Here is a 17,151-nt window from a genome sequence, read left to right as displayed (position 1 = left end):
TCTGAACCGTACGCTCCAACTACCCGTCGGTCTGAGGATGGAATGCTGTGCTAAGCTCTACACGGGTCCCCAACTCACTCCGAACGGCTCTCCAGAAATGGGAAGTGAACTGAGGGCCTTTGTCTGATATGATGGAAACAGGCACACCGTGCAACCGGACTATCTCCCAAATATAAACCTGAGCATACCTCTCTGCTGTATAGGTAGTCGCCACTGGAATGAAGTAAGCCGACTTGGTCAACCTATCCACAATGACCCATACTGAATCAAACTTCCGCAAAGTCCGCCGCAACCAAACTACAAAATCCATGGTGATGCGCTCCCACTTCCACTCCGGAATAGGCATCTGCTGAAGTAGGCCACCCGGCCTCTAGTGCTCATACTTGACTTGCTGGCAATTCAAACATTTATCCACATACTCCACTATGTCCTTCTTCATTCTCCGCCACTAAAAATGCTGCCTCAAGTCACGATACATCTTCGTGGCACCCGGATGAATGGAATACCATGAACTGTGGGCCTCCTCTAGAATCCTCTCCCTCAGACCATCAATATTAGGAACACATAGATGGCCCTGAAGCCGCAAAACACCATCCTCACCAATAGAAACCTCCTTGGCACCTCCCTGAAGTACCATCTCTCTGAGAACTGCCAAATGTGGATCATCGAACTGCCGGGCCTTGATCTGCCCCAATAAAGAAGACTGAGCCACCATGCATGGAAGAACTCGACTGGGCTCTAAAATGTCCAACCTCACAAGTCTGTTAGCTAAGGACTGAATGTCCAAAGCTAGTGGCCTCTCCCCTTCTGGAATGAATGCCAAACTACCTATACTCTCTGCCTTCCTTCTTAAGGCATCCACAACCACATTTGCCTTGCCTTGATGATAAAGAATGGTAATGTCATAATCCTTCAGCAACTCAAGCCACCTGCGCTACCTCAAATTAAGATCCCTCTGCTTGAAAAAAATGCTGCAAGCTACGATGATCTGTATAAACCTCACATGACACCCCATACAGATAATGCCTCCATATCTTAAGGGTGTGAATAATCGACCAACTATAGATCGTGCACAGGATAATTCTTCTCATGAACCTTCAGTTGACGCGAAGCATATGCAATAACTCGCCCCTCCTTCATCAATACACATCCCAAGCCAACGCATGAAGCATCGCAATATATTGTATACATCCCCGAGCCGGAAGGCAATACAAGAACTGGTGCCGTAGTCAAAGCTGTCTTGAGCTTCTAAAAGCTCTCCTCACAATCATCGGACCAACGGAATGGAGCACCCTTCTGGGTCAATCTTGTCAAAGGCGATACAATAGATGAAAAGCCCTGCATGAATCGCCAGTAATAACCTACTAGCCTCAGGAAGCTCCTGATCTCGGTCACTAAAGTAGGACGTGGCCAACTCTAAACTGTCTCAATCTTCTTGGGATCCACCTTAAGACCCTCTCCTGACACAACATGCCCCAAGAATGCCACTGACTCTAGCCAAAACTCACACTTGGAGAACTTAACAAACAACTTCTGCTCTCGCAAGGTCTGAAGAACTACTCTCAAATGCTGCTCGTGCTCCCCCAGGCTACATGAGTATATCAAGATGTCGCCAATGAAGACGATGACAAACAAATCAATATAAGGCCTGAATACCCTGTTAATCAAATCCATAAATGCTACTGGGGCATTAGACAAGCCAAAAGACATCACTAGAAACTCATAATGGCCATATCTAGTCCGGAATGCAGTCTTCGGAACATCTGAGTCCCGGATCTTTAGCTGATGATACCCTGAGTCCCGGAAAATTAAGTACAGAAGTGTAGTATGAGTACATAAACAATATGTACCCAGTAAGTATCCCGTCTAATCTCGAAGAAGTAGAGACGAGAGGTCGACTTGATACTTACTAGGGTCAAAATAATATGATAAAGTGTTATGCTAAGCATGGGGATCACCAGTAATCAACACTTTAAAACGAAAAGCAATAATCATGTTCTTGACCATATTTCAATTAGCCATTTACATTTCAAAATACTTAACAAAACAAGTCATGTATAAGATTTCGCATAAATATCATGCGTACATTATGCCAAGGTCGACGACCCGCTCCAATAGAAAATAAACTGTGCACTGCCGAGGGTCGAACAACGCGAACCATAGATGCATCAGTTTACACCGAGACGATCGGCCCTATCCATAAATATCAAGAAATATCAAGAATACACACAAAGGTACATTTATATACAAATAGATTCTTACAAGAGTTCAACAAGTTCACATGTTCACCTTTATTTCTTTACAAGTCTCTAACATATCATAAATGATCACATTAGCAGGTTAATATGGAGATATTCACAATTTAGGCATGATGTGGGTCCTAATCTACCCAAGCAATTAACGTCATAGTAGCTACGCACAGACTCTTATCACCTAGTGCGTACGTAGCCCCCACATTTAATAGCAATTTTCTCAATTATTATACCTATGGGGACAATTCCCTCTTAGTTAGAAAGGAGACTCACCTTGATCCAAGCGCACTTCCAAATATCAAGAACAAGTCCAAGCCCCTAATTCGGAGCCGAACAATCCCAAACTAGTTAAATGAAGTAAGAACTGGTCAATATAGACTCACAAGATCGAATTCTAACTATTTAAGCAATTTTCCAACCTTTTACCAAGTTTCCCCGGGCCCACGTGCCCGGATTCCGAGATTTTTTGATGGAAGTTGTTCTCTACAACCTAAGGATCAATAATATATGATTCCTAATTCATTTCATAACAAATTTCGTGGTTAAATCTAAGTTTTATTAAAACCTTAGGTCTTGCTCTAACCCCTTGATTTTTACCTAATTTCTAGTGTTTAATCTATCTAATATGCAAGTATTAAACTAGAGATGGATGAAATAAACTTACCTCACAATGCTAAGTGGAAGTCTCCTCTCCACAGCTTCCAAAATCGCCCATGGAAGAGTGTATAAGTGATAAAAATGGTATTGAACTCGTATTAAATGAACCTTACTGCCTAGTGATTTCCGCATCTGCGGTCAGGGGACAGCATCTGCGAAAAGGGGAGGGAAACCTGGGACTGCATCTGCGGTCTCAGGGTCACTTCTGCGGCTTGGGAGCCGCATCTGCGGTTTCCTGGTCTGGCCACCTGGGCCGCTTCTGCGATAGAAGAACCGCACCTACGGTCTCGCATCTGCGGTCCAAGAACCGCAGATGCGGTTATGATAGAAGCAGCAATCCTTCAGCCCTTTTCCAAATTTTCCACTTCACTCGAGCCTCGTCCCTTTGACGCTCGGGGCTCTAGAGCCCCGCCCGAACATACCGACAAGTCTGAAATCACGAGGCGGACCTACTCGAACCTACGGAACACCCGAAACAATGCCAAATCTAGAAATCATCCCCTAAAATCAAATGAATCAAACTTATGAACTTCATGTTCTTAATTTCCCTCTAACGGGCCAAAACGCCCTTAAACTACTCGGATTGACACCAAATTTTACAAGCAAGTCTTAAATGATATTTTAGACCTATACCAGGTTTCAGAACCAAAATATGAGTTATTTAGTTTCTTTAAATCCTTAAAACTTCAAATTAATAATTTCTAATAAAAATTCATTACTCGGGCTAGGGACCTAGGAATTCGATCCCGGGCATACGCCCAGGTCCCACATTTTCCCACAGACCCTCCGGGACTGTCAAATCATGGATCCGAGTCCGTTTGCTCAAAATGTTAACCAAAATCAAACTTAGTCTTTTAAGAGAATCTTAAAGAATCAAATGGACATATTTCACTCAAAACTCTTCCAATTCCCGAACCGACCATCCCCGCAAGTCGTAAATTAGCTAAAGCAAGCACGGAAAGTTTTATTTAAGGGAACATGGTCTTAGAAGACAAAACGACCAGTCGGGTCGTTACAAATGGAGGCAAGGATTAGCCTCATACAAATAGGGAGGCAGGGATTAACCTCATGCAAAAATATGGAGGCAAGGATTAGCCTCATGCAAATAGGGAGGCAAGTATTAGCCTCATGCAAATATGGAGGCAAGGATTAGCCTCATGCGAGTATGCGGGACAGGGCTTTGGTCCCATGCAAAGAGCGAGTAGCAAATAAGAGCAGTATATGTCTTAGCTGGAGATATATTCGATGTTTGATGGCCTGATTGATAGTGAACTTGTCACATGTATATATTTGCGGACACTATTTTTACATCAGATGTGCCTGCGTTCAAAGAAAAATTGTAAGTTTTGTGAGGGGATGTTGGTTCATGCTTCTGTTCGCTGGCCTTGCTTTGCTCCGTTCTGGAGGCCTTTTCAAGTTTCCCTGGGTAACACCTAACCATTACGGAAATAGAGTTTTTGAAAATATGCAATTATTGATAAAAATAGAGTCATTTTAGAAACATATTGATATATCAAGTGATTTTTAGATGAACGAGTGATTGTAACCCATTTCAGAGACATTGCAGTTTTCTCATGTTAGAATTTTGAGGGTCCTCCTTAAAATTCTGCCCCAGTTTGGTAGATGACCCTTCGGCTATTTGCGAACTTTGTTGAACCTTCCTCGGAATTTTAAGAATCCTTCTCAAAATTCTGCCCCAGTTTCTTAACCGATTTCTAACCATCTGGTATATGTTGGCATTGGCTGGACTCGCTCCGGAATTTTGAGGGTCCTCCTCAAGATTTTTCCCTAGTTTTTGACTTTGGGGGAACTGGAAATTTTATTATGATATGACTGAACCCACAGGGCTACCTACATATCCCCTCTTAAACGGGAATCAGGTCAAGCACAGTTCAATTACATCAGATGAGGAAATGTAAATAATCTAAGCATAGTATCTTTTGACTGCGTCTGAATTGATTGGTTTTGGCCAAATTTCTCCGTCCATTACTGCAAGTATGAGTGCTCCTCCTGTCAGCACCCTGTGAACCATGTACGGACCTTGCCAGTTGGTAGAGAATTTTCCCTTGGCTTCATCTTGATGTGGGAAGATCTTCTTCAGCACCAGCTGTCCTGGTGCAAATTGTCTTGGTTTGACCCTTTTGTTGAAAGCTCTGGACATCCTGTTCTGGTAAAGCTGACCGTGACATACTGCGTTCATCCCTTTTCCATCTATAAGTGCCAATTGTTGATAGCGTTCCTCATCCATTCTGCATGGCTGAGCTCATGTTCCTATATGATTCTTAAAGAAGGAATCTCTACCTCGGCTGGGATGACAGCCTCGGTACCATAAAACAACATGTAGGGAGTTGCTCCGGTTGATGTGCAAACTGTAGTGTGGTACCCCAATAGAGCAAAAGGAAGCTTCTCGTGCCATTGTTTGTGGTTTTCTACCATCTTCCTTAGTATCTTCTTGATGTTTTTGTTGGCGGCTTCTACAACTCCATTCATCTGAGGTCTATAGGCTGTGGAATTCTTGTGTTTGATTTTGAAGGTTTCACACATGGCTTTCATCAGATCACTGTTGATATTAGCAGCATTATCAGTAACAATGGACTCGAGAACTCCGAATCAGCAAACGATATGATCTTTGACAAAGTCTGCGGCGACCTTCTTGGTTACAGCTTTGTAAGATACAACCTCTACCCATTTTGTGAAGTAATCAATGGCTACTAGAATAAACCTGTGCCCGTTTGAAGTAGTGGGCTCTATTGGACCGATGACATCCATTCCCTAGGTGGTGAATGGCCAAGGTGAGCTTGTTGCATTGAGCTCATTTGGCGGTACTTTTATCATATCGGCATATACTTGGAATTGGTAGCATTTGCAGACATACTGGATGCAATTTGTCTCCATTGTCATCCAAAAGTATCCGGCCCTAAGTATCTTGGCCAGAACAAAACCATTCATGTGCGGGCCGCAAGTCCCAGCATGTATATCCTCAAGCAGTTTAGAAGCTTCTTTTGTGTCGACACATCTTAGCAATCCCAAATCAGGAGTTCTTCTGTACAAGTTTCCTCCACTGTGGAAGAAGTGATTGGACAATCTCCGGACTGTGCATTTCTGAGTATGGTTCACATGCTCCAGATATTCCCCTTTCGCCAAATACTCTTTGATGTCATGGAACCAAGGTTTTCCATCCGTCTCTTCCTCGACGTGAGCACAGTAAGCCGATTGCTTATGGATTCTTACTGGGATGGGATCACTGAAATTCTTATCTGGGTATTGTATCATGGATGACAAAGTAGCCAATGCATCGACAAACTCATTCTGAATTCTGGGCACATGTCGGAACTCTGTCTTCGTGAACCTCTTTCTCAATTCCTTCACATGGTGCAGATATGGTAATATCTTGGAATTCTTGGTGGCCCATTCTCCTTGTACCTGGTGCACGAGCAAATCTGAATCACCGATTACCAGCAGCTCCTGAATATTCATGTTAACTGCCATGTTGAGTCCTAGTATGCAGGCTTCATATTATGCCGTGTTGTTGGTGCATGGAAATCTGAGTTTAGTAGATACTGGATAATGTTGACCTGTTTCGGATACCAAAACTGCCCTAATGCCCAATCCTTTGAAATTTGTAGCTCCGTCAAAGAGCATCCTCCAACCGTCATATGCTTTAGCAATGTACTCTTCTACAAATGACACTTCTTCATCAGGAAAATACATTTTCAAGGGTTTGTATTCTCCTCCTACCGGATTTTCAGCAAGATGATCTGCCAATGCTTGTCCTTTGACCGCCTTTTGAGTTACGTAAACGATATCGAACTTATTTAATAGTATCTGCCTCTTGGCCAACTTTCCAGTCGGCATGGGTTTTTGAAATATATACTTCAAAGGGTCTATCCTGGATATGAGGTATGTGGTATAGGAACAGAAGTAATGCCTCAATATTTGGGCTATCCAGGTCAAAACACATCAGGTGCGTTCTAGCAGAGAGTATCGTGCTTTGTAAGGTGTGAATTTCTTACTTAGGTAGTATATGGCTTTCTCCTTCCTCCCTGTCTCATCATGTTGTCCCAGAACACATCCGAAGGCTCCATCCAATACAGATAGATAGAGTAACAAAGGTCATTCTGGTTCTGGCGGGACCAGAACTGGTGGTGTGGACAGGTACTCCTTGATCTTGTCAAAAGCTTTTTGACAATCTTGGTCCAGCTTGTCTTGGAATCTTTCTTCAGGATCTTGAAGATGGGTTCACAAATGACTGTGGACTGTGCTATGAAGCGACTGATATAGTTGAGACATCCTAGGAAGCTCATCACGTCCTTTTTTCTCCTAGGAGGCGGTAATTCCTGAATAGCCTTGACTTTAGACGGATACAGCTCGATCCCTCGATGACTGACAATGAATCCCAGTAAATTTTCTGCCTGGACCCCGATTGCACACTTTGCGAGGTTCAGTTTCAAGTTGTACCTCCTTAACCTGTCAAAGAACTTTCTCAAGTCTGCTATGTGATCTGCGACCCTCTTGGATTTGATAATGACGTCGTCCACATACACCTCTATTTGTTTGTGTATCATATCATGGAAGATGGTTGTCATGACTCTCATGTAAGTAGCCCCAGATTGGACTTAGGCTTATTCTCAAAGTTTTCAACCTCCCTAACAACTTCCTCGGGTATCTCGTCTTCTTTATCCGAATCACTGTCCTCATATTGCGTTGCCTCATTATATGTCACAGTCACCGCTTCATCAGGAAAAGTAATAATAACACTGTAGAAAGAAAAAGTGTAGGAAACAATAATGAATAATAAAGAGCAATGCATTTGATTAAAACTAAAAGACACCCGGACAAGTACGACTTGATGAATCGAGAGTTTATTTTGAAACAAGTAAATCTTTAAAACAAAGTTACTGAAAATCTTAAATGCCTAGAATGGCTATAAAAATAAAATCTGCCAAGCTACCCAGGGACTCGGCGAGCCGGGGATGGTGTGGCGGTCTAGTTCCTGAGAACAACTCCCTTCTCCACAGTCTGAATAGTGAGTCCTTCTTCCTCTTCCTCCTCAATTATTGTGCTACAGTCCGTGTCTTCATCCTCCAAGAACAAATTCTTCAGCCCAGCTAATGCTTCCTCTTCTTCAGTTCCCCATATCGTATCAGCTTGGTGAAAAACTTAATCTAGACGTGGCACTGGTTGCTCAAGAGGGTAATACGGTCCGTGCCATAGAGGCGACCAATCATTATACTCATGCCATGTGTACTGATATCCGAGCCCAAATGTAGTACCATGACCCTTCAACCGTATCAGTTTAGTGATACCCTGGAGATTCTTCCCAAGCCCTCTACTGGGTTCATACCCAGACCATGCCAGTATGCTCTCTATTTTGCTGCTCCACCATTTGTCTTTCTCAACAGCATTGACACATTCAATGTGATGATAAGTTTCCCCTCCTAGCCTTCTTCTATTTTTGATAACTAGGATGATTTGGCTGGTGTAAATGGGGTTACTTCCATCTCCGTGAATGATCACCTCCTAACGATTCCATTCGAATTTCACAGCTTGATGTAGTGTGGATGCCATGACCCCTACAACATGGATCCATGGTCGTCCCAATAGAAGATTGTATGAGGCCGGTATGTCGAGCACCTAAAACTCGACGTTGAACCAAGTTGGCCCCATCTGCAAGCAAAGGTTAATTTCCCTAATCGTGGCCCTCTGAGACCCATCGAAAGCTTTCACTTTCATGCTTCCTACCCGTATTTCATGAAAACCTTTGTCTAACTTTTTCAGAGTATCTAATGGACAAATATCGAGGCTCGAACCTCCATTGATCAAGACCCTAGCGATGAATTTGTCCTCGAATTGCACTGTGATATGAAACACTCGGTTATGATTCAATCCTTCAGGCGGTGGCTCATCCTCATGGAAGATTATTTTATGACTTTCCAACACATGTCCTACTATGTGGGCCATCTCCCCGACAGTGATGTTGTTGGGTACATAAGCTCACTTAACACCTTAATTAAAGCATTCTTGTGCTCTTCTGAATTTTGCAATAGTGATAGTATAGATATCTGAGCTGGGGTTTTGTTCAAATGATTGATGACAGAGTATTCCCTTGCTTGTACTTTCCTCCAAAGGTCATCTGGCCCTGTTTCAATGATAGGTTGCTTGGTAGTGGCATATTTACTCGGTCCTCCCAGGTGTTCAGGTGTATAGACCCTTCTTGTCCTAGTCATTCCTTGTACAACATCAGATTCTTTTAATTTTGCCTTCCCTTTCTACCGAACTTCGGCAACGTAATCCTAAGGTATTGCTTTTGAGTGGAAATGAGGTGTGGTTGATACTGTCAATATGAAAGGTGTGACCACTTCTACTTCAAATGGAGCAGAGGTGGCCGCAGGTGGAGCCACCTCTACCTCAAATGGAACTGATGCAGCTATCTCAACCTCGATTGGTGATCAAGTCTGTACTACAATAGGAGTAAGTGTGACCGAGGGTTTAAAGTCATCACCGTCCTTAATAAGCCTAATTGACCCCTCAGGATCCCACTCTTCATTCGTCTTTATCACATGTACCCCACCACATCTATGATCAGGGAGGGGGTTATTGCGGACATTTGGTACGACTTCCTTCACCTGTATGACCTTGTTGCCAATTAGCATATAGATCTTATCTTTCAATATTCGGCACTCATCAATGGTGTGCCCCTTCATACTGGAATGGTATGCACAAGTTTTGTTTGGATTAACCCACTGAGACAGATTCTCTAATGCCACAGCAGGAATGAGGGTGACATAACCAGCGACTTTCAACCTTTCATACAGCTTGTCGATGGGTTCAGAAATAGCAGTGTACTGTTTGGGTGGTTTGCGGTCAAATTTGGGTCGTGGTCTTGGATAATTCTGGTGAGTTGGGGGTGACTGGAAATGAGATGGTTGGGAATTATAGTATGATAGGTAGTGGATGTTTGGGAATATCGGGAAGACAATGGTTGATATGTAGGTGGTGGTGCTTGGTATGTGGGTAGTGGTGCTTGATAGGTGGATGTAGGTGTTTGATAGGTGAGAAGAGATTTCGGGCCTTGAGCCACCATTACTGCTCCAACGTCCTTCTTCTTTGATATGCCGCCTGATTGCAATGCTTTATTTGTGGCCTGTAATGCCTCAAAATTCATTACCATCCCACTTTTGATGCTTTCCTCAATTCTTTCCCCAAGCTTAATGATATCAGAGAATTTATGTTTTTTAATAACCATTAATCTTTCATAATACTGCGGATCTTGTGCTTTAACGAAGAACTTGTTCATCTGTTCCTCATCCAAAGATGGCCTGACCTTGGCCGCTTCCGACCTCCAACGAGTAGCATACTCGCGAAAGGTTTCAGTGGATTTCTTCTTAAGATTCTAGATGTAGAAAATATATGGTGCATTCTCTATATTGAACCTGAACCAGTCCATGAAATCCGACGCCATACTCACCCAATTGGACCATTTCTTGGGATCTTGGCTTATATACCAGGACAAAGCAACTCCAGTAAGACTCCTCATAAAGAGTTTCATCCGGAACTTTTCGTCTTTCCCAACTCCATCAAGCTTGTAACAATAGGTCCTCAGATGAACCCTGGGATCACCTGTACCGTCAAACATCTCGAACTTGGGAGGTTTGTATCCCTCCGGTAGTTTTACATCTGGTTGTATGCATAGGTCTTCATAGTTCAAATCTTCTATTCCCTTGTCGCATTCAACACCCTGAACTCGACTCGTCAACTTCTTGAGTTCTTCAGCCATGTTTTTAATGAGCAGGTCATTCTCGGAAGATTCTGGTGTATAGGAGATTGCTTGGATAAAGTGAGGTATAGTTTCCACATATATGGGGTTGTTTTGGTGAGTGTCAGGTGCTTGTGTGTAATGGTGGTTATTGGTAGAGTTTTGAGGGTCAGGAATGGGTTGTGATGTATTCTGGGGAGTATGATAAGTGGCGGTTGGTGGGTATTGAATTGGTTGATGGTGGTGTTGTGGCGGAGTTGGTATTGGTAGATGATTGAGATTTTGGGGTGGGTTTGCGTATTGATGCGGTGCAGGAGGGTGATATTGGTTTGGTGTATTTTGGGGAGGTACTGGGTTCTTTGTGTTTTGTTGGTTGATGTCAGGGATATTCAGGGTGAGTGATAAATTTGCCAAGTTGCAGACCTGCTCAAGCTCTCCTTGTACCTCCAATATCTTTTGTTCCAACCTCAAGACTAGATCATTTGGGGCCGGAGTACTCCGACCGTCTGAAGTTTCTGTGTTCTTAGCATTATCCTTTCGAATACCACTTAAGTTGTCCATTTTTACTTTTCCTTTGCATTTTATATTACTTGGGGGAGGAGGAGATGGAGGGCCTCTAGATCTTGTGTGATATACTGATGATGCCAGTATGAACGAACCAACCTTAGGGGATGGAAATAAAGAATAAATAAAAACAAAAAGGTACACAAGTTAGTAAGGATTCTGAAATGTTTGCAATATTTAAACACGTATTGTGAGAATGTAAATTCATGTCCTAATTTGGGAGCCTAGTTGTGCCCGAAGTAGGCCTAGCAACAAATAAATTTGGAGAAATTTAGAGCCAATAATTGCCTCATTTCATTAATGTAGAAGTAAACGACCCAAAATGAAACTAAATAAGATAATGTCACTAACGGCTCTTGGCCTTATTACATTTGAAAGGAAAGCAAATAAATCTAATCTACTTGGTCCCAGAAGGACCCTTTCCAGACTGGATGCTTTTGTTGATCAACTCTCCCAGCTCGCGCAGGTTCAACAGTAGGAATGCCCTTGCCAGATGTCCTCCTTCATTTCCCTCAGCGTCCTGGCAGTTAGTGACCTTTTTTCTCATATTCCCTTCTAACTCCATTAAACTGTACTCCAAATATTCCAGCATTTCGCTGGATTTAACACCTCTTTCTTCCACTCGTTAATAATCTCCGTATCAACCTTATGCAGTGCCATGTGCTCAGCTTCAGACTCTCGAACTCTTTTCGGTAGCTTGTTGTAATTCACCTCTGCTTCGGCAACCTCGTCTATAAACCTGTTTCCTGGCCCAGCCTTTGGCTCAACGACCCCAGTTATGTTGTCCTCCAACCACAAAGGGTAAAGGTATGAGTGGCCCGCGTGATATTAGTAAGGCTCAATAGTATCCTTCTCTACAATAATCTTTAAGGTTCACATGTGTTGCGCTTCATTCTTATACGAGATGGCGTCACCTTGGAAATTGGCTTTGAAGTGTCACATTTTAGCAACCCGTGGTATGACTTGTCTCCTGCTAGCCTGTCTCATAACCTGAGAGGAGCGTAAGGGTATATGCCCCTAAACCCAATCAACACCAAGTGTGGAAAATCCCTGGATCGATGATGAATTCATCGGTAGGGAACCACTCGAACATCCACTGGACTTGATCCTCCGTCAAATTTTCGAAAAGTTGTACCCATCCCACAACGTCCTCTGGCTGAGCAAACATGTCTGGAATATAGTTCATTCTTTTAGGATGATGGAATGCTATGTGATTATTCCACGACCTTCACAGAAATTCTTGATGGTATTTTCCCTTTTGGAGATGTTCCAACAACCAGACCTGTAGCAGCAAGTTGCAACCCTCGAAGAACCTCAACCCATTATGACATCGCTCCAAAGCCCGGTACATGTCTGCAATGATCATAGGGACGATAGTGTACGTCTCCCCTTCGATCCCGTCTATAAGAGTTTTGGTTACCATAGCCAGCCTAGTATGGATTCTATCCACTTGAATTGGGAGTACCAACATGCCTAAGAAACATATAATAAAGACAAAGACCCTACGATGAATCCAACCTAAAGAAGTGATTGAGAACTCATCATCAAAAATACGGTAAGAGCTGTTGTGACCGTATCTTTCATAAAGAAACTCAAAAGGTATGTAGGAGTCCTTTAGGCATTTCAAGTTGTCATTTTTCTTCAACCCTATCATCTTCAAAAATCCCCTAGCAGTGCAATTTTCAGGTGCTAACAGATTAGGGCTATCCTAAGGCAACCCAACAAATCCTCCTATTTCTTCTAGAAGGGGTGTCATTTCTATGTTCCCAAAATGGAGCACAACCCTTTCCTTGTCCCAAAACATAGTTGCAGCCTCAATAAGCATTTTGTTGAGCTGAAGGTCCAATAGAGAAGGCAAATTTCCTAAGACTCGTTTCACATGGTTTTGTTCCTAAGACTCGTTTCACATGGTTTTGTCACATGAAGGAAGATCACTCCACCAATCTAGGAAGAGTGAGGGTGTTCTAACCGTACCGAATTTAGGGACCTCGTGCCTCATTTTCTGCAAAACAAAGAGAGTTAGGCCCTTTCCCCCTCCAGGTTCGTCTATTTATACAGTAATGATTAGCATATTGGCACTTATTTCTCCAAATTAATGCACATTGTGGTTACGTCCGGTGGGATTATGAAAAACAAGATGGACTTTTGGACAAGGCTTGTCTTAAAGGGTTATTATGCGGACATCACATTAACTCGACTAGGTTTGACCATGATGCATGTACAATTAACCAGAGTAAGGCTGCTATAGAGGTCTAGACTGGGACCCTTAAGCAGACAACTTGAGGGGGAAAGGCAAGGAACCGTCGAACGCACCGTTGATCGACTAGTTTTACCGCAAATACGCCTTTCTGAATTTAAAGGGTGATATATAGGAAGAGCGCAAACACTCATCAAGCGTTGCTATATGATTAATTACGCACGAATGGAGTATGATGTTGAGCATGATTTATGCAGCAATAAATAACATGTTGTCAAGTATTTGCATGTAAAAAATGATAAATACAGTATTTAAATAATTGAAGGACAGTTACAGAAAAAGAAAACAAAGAGACAAGTCAGTTTAAGGAATAAAAAAATCATAATTGCATTGAAAATAGACAGTTAAATTCAAATAAGGGGAAAGGGTATGCATGATAGAGCATGCTTGGACTAATTCACAAAAGATAAGTTCATTATGGTAAGAGCCTAAAAATATCCCCAGCAGAGTCGCCATGTTGTCGTGCCCCCTTTTTTCCCCTTTTGAAGGAGAAGTCCGGGTTTCGACATTCATGGGAGAATAACTCATTTCCTTTTGGGAATTTGGGTATTTGGAGAGTCCCACCTAACAGGTTATGGTGCGTTAGGGCATCTAGAGCAATTAACTCATGAACTAGTTTGCATTACCAGAGATTAGAGTAAGGGCTCGAAATAACCTTGAGGGGAAGGTGTTAGGCACCCCTCGTGGTCCACAATGGTGGGTCCCGACCAAACTTAAACTATGTGAATTAGTCATTTTAATAAATAAATATACTCGCAAATAAAGACATGTCTTGACATTCTAATTGCATGTATGATTCAAGTAATGAAAACAAGGGAAAAGGTTTGAACAATTTACACATATGTAAAGGAAAGTAAATTCATTTAAACAACGAGAGTTGGGAAAGAGGGGTCCTAGGTTAGTTAGCCTATAGGATTATACCCACACATTGCCCGGTGATCACTCCTCAATGAGGGGCTACACGTCACATTAGCGCGTAGTCATCATATCCTTACTACCCAATTCCCTCCCCTTGGTCATAGCCTAAAGCGTTCTAGCAACCTTGAAAGATATCATATGTGTGCACTACCCGTCCCTTCCTTGTGGCCCTGAAGGTATTTAGGACCTCTAATTTAGGTAGTTCTAGACCATCCTAAGGTACTTAAAGGAGAAAAATCTAGGTGTCAACCAAAAACAATTAGGACTGCATTAAAGATGGAATAATTAAAGGCTCTCATTTTACCTCCACAAATAGAGCAAGTAAGTGCCACGTCTCAAACAACAGTTTTCAGTTATTTAAGAGAAGTCTTAGAACAGGATATCTAGGTGAGCAGAGAGTAAATAGTACTAAATTTGGATCAAAGTATCAAAGACCTATTCAGCTTGCCTACTGATAGACCTATTTGAATATGGGTAGTCACAGATAACATAGCATAGTTTTACAGTTGTAGGATTTTTAATTGCCCTATAGGCTTGCCTAGGCGTATAATAGTGATGTCTTATAAACATGGTATCTATTATTGATTGGGAAAGCAATGAGACGGTGAACAGTTTTAAACGGGCAATTTGGATCCTATAGGCATGCTCTCTAGCAATATTAATTAAGGCAGTGTTGAAAACTTATTAAAGAAACGAACATATTAGTTAATTAAACCGATTCAAAATCTACAATCATGAATTGAAGTTAAACTGATTTTAGGTTTTATAGGCATGATTTCAAATTAAACATAAGGCGAAGTAAGTGGAATTTATTTGAACAAAGCGAAATCCCTATAGGCATGATTTCTATTAAAGCTAATTTAGATCCTATAGGCGTGATCTCTATTATTAAAGCTAATTTAGATCTTATAGGCATGGCTTAATTGTGAAAGTAAGAAACACAACAACAACAACAACCCAGTATAATCCCACTTAGTGGGGTCTGGGGAGGGTAGTGTGTACGCAGACCTTACCCCTACCCTGGGGTAGAGAGGCTGTTTCCAAATAGACCCCCGGCATCCTTCCCTCCAAGAACTTCCCACCTTGATCTTGGGGAGACTCAAACTCACAACCTCTTGGTTGGAAGTGGAGGTTGCTTAGCATCAGAGCAAGCAGAATTTATTTAAACCAAAGCAGATCCTATTGGCATATTTTCTAACAAACACATTTTTGAACCAAATGAACCCCTATAGGCATGTTTTCTAACAAACACATTTTTTGAACTAAATGAACCCCTATAGGCATGTCATCTAGCAAAACACATTTGAATTAAAATGGACCCTATAGGCATGTTATCTACCCAAACTTTACCCACAATATGTGACTACCCACTTTTTTCACTAATCACCCCAATGTTTGTTTACAATAATTATTACAGACCAAGAATTGAATATAAATTACATAAATAGAATAGAAGTTAACCTATAGGGAGCCTGAAGTAGGCCCAAAACAATCATAGCATACCAAGCCTTCACTAGTCTCAAATGCCCAAAGTTCCATAGCCCAATTCATGTCTAGGTGTGTCAGAGTTCCCTAAGGACCTCAAGGATTCCAGGCAGTGCTTATACCCAGACTCCTCAAACAAAGACTAATTATGTGCAGTGTAGAAGTGTCAGCCCTGATATGCCAGAGTTTAGAGAGATCTTAAGGGTCTCAAAGCAGTACACATATCAAAGGGGCAGGACTTAGTAATCTAAGAGTAATGTGAGAGTGCATAATGATTTGAAAGAGTTTGGTAAACAGTAAAAAGAAAGATCTTAGGAATGAAAAGAGTTTTCTGAAAACCTGTACTAGTTTGAGTAGAACAGTAGTTGGAAAAGAATGAAAAGAACATTTTGAAATCAGAATACCAATCCCAGAACAACTTCAGAAAATACTTTGGCAAACAGACTTCACATAAGGAGAAAGGGTAGGGGACACCTAGAATGCACCTTAGTGATAGCAAACAAATACACAGATTCCTCAAGAAGTTATGGAATTAACCAGTTAATTACAAATATATGTTGAGAACACATAAGTCTTAGACATGACCCATACACACAACTAGAATGCCTTTGAAAGGTCTAGATGTCTTAACAGGATCTCCTTAGTGAGGTAGAGTAAGTTAGACTTAGATGAACAAACTAGACAAACACTTCATGAAGCATTCAAGGTTTTAGAAATACTAATCACATACAGAACAAATAGAACTTAGACATGCTGGGTGAGACAATAAACAAACAATGCAGTTTGGACATACTAGTGAACAAATAGGACTCATGCAATTATCTAAAGCATGATTGGACATGCTAAACAATATACTAGTTATAGCTTTTAACTGAACAAACTTAAACATGCTGAGTGATACATCAATTAGGCAATGTAATCTAAGCATGCTGGTTACACATTGAGTATATGATAGCAGAGCAGCAAATAGAACTAGATATCACAACTGATGAACTGCAGCAATAGAGAAAACACATAGTTTTGGAATGTGAATTGAATCAGGACATACCAGTTAAGGAGACAATACAGAGTATAGATTATAGGGGGTGCAAATAGCCAGCCTTGGCTTACAGCCAGAGTGAGAATTACAAGTAACAAAAGATAGTAGAGAACTTTTGAAAGTGTGAGAGTGTAGATGAACTAGTGTTTTTTTCTTCAAGAAGTTAAAAAAGAGAGTTTATATAGTAGCTCGAAAGTAGAGTAAATAAGGTAAAAGAATCAAT

The 17,151-nt window shown here is 41.7% G+C and overlaps 1 protein-coding gene across 1 annotated transcript; it reads right to left on the bottom strand.

The window, feature by feature from the left end:
* Nucleotides 1-5,681: 5,681 nt before the first annotated feature.
* On the bottom strand, nucleotides 5,682-6,764 carry LOC138873991 (uncharacterized). Its single transcript, XM_070152489.1, has 2 exons — nucleotides 6,485-6,764; nucleotides 5,682-6,166 (listed from the first exon to the last, which is right to left on the bottom strand). Exons 1-2 carry the CDS (start codon nucleotides 6,762-6,764, stop codon nucleotides 5,682-5,684), a joined length of 765 nt encoding a protein of 254 aa, XP_070008590.1.
* Between the last annotated feature and the right edge of the window lie 10,387 nt (nucleotides 6,765-17,151).

Source organism: Nicotiana sylvestris, chromosome 7 (assembly GCF_000393655.2).
Source record: "Nicotiana sylvestris chromosome 7, ASM39365v2, whole genome shotgun sequence".
Lineage (NCBI taxonomy): Eukaryota > Viridiplantae > Streptophyta > Magnoliopsida > Solanales > Solanaceae > Nicotiana > Nicotiana sylvestris.
Note: the sequence above shows the minus strand (reverse complement) of the source record. Positions and strands in the feature narration are given on the sequence as shown.

Bases quoted from the DNA above. Each gene is read 5' to 3' on its own strand.
- LOC138873991 (XM_070152489.1), bottom strand. From the start codon at position 6,764: ATGCCGACTGGAAAGTTGGCCAAGAGGCAGATACTATTAAATAAGTTC. The intron at 6,167-6,484 runs GTCAACATTATC...TACAATACCCAG, and splicing joins AGTTTTGGTATCCGAAACAG to ATAAGAATTTCAGTGATCCC.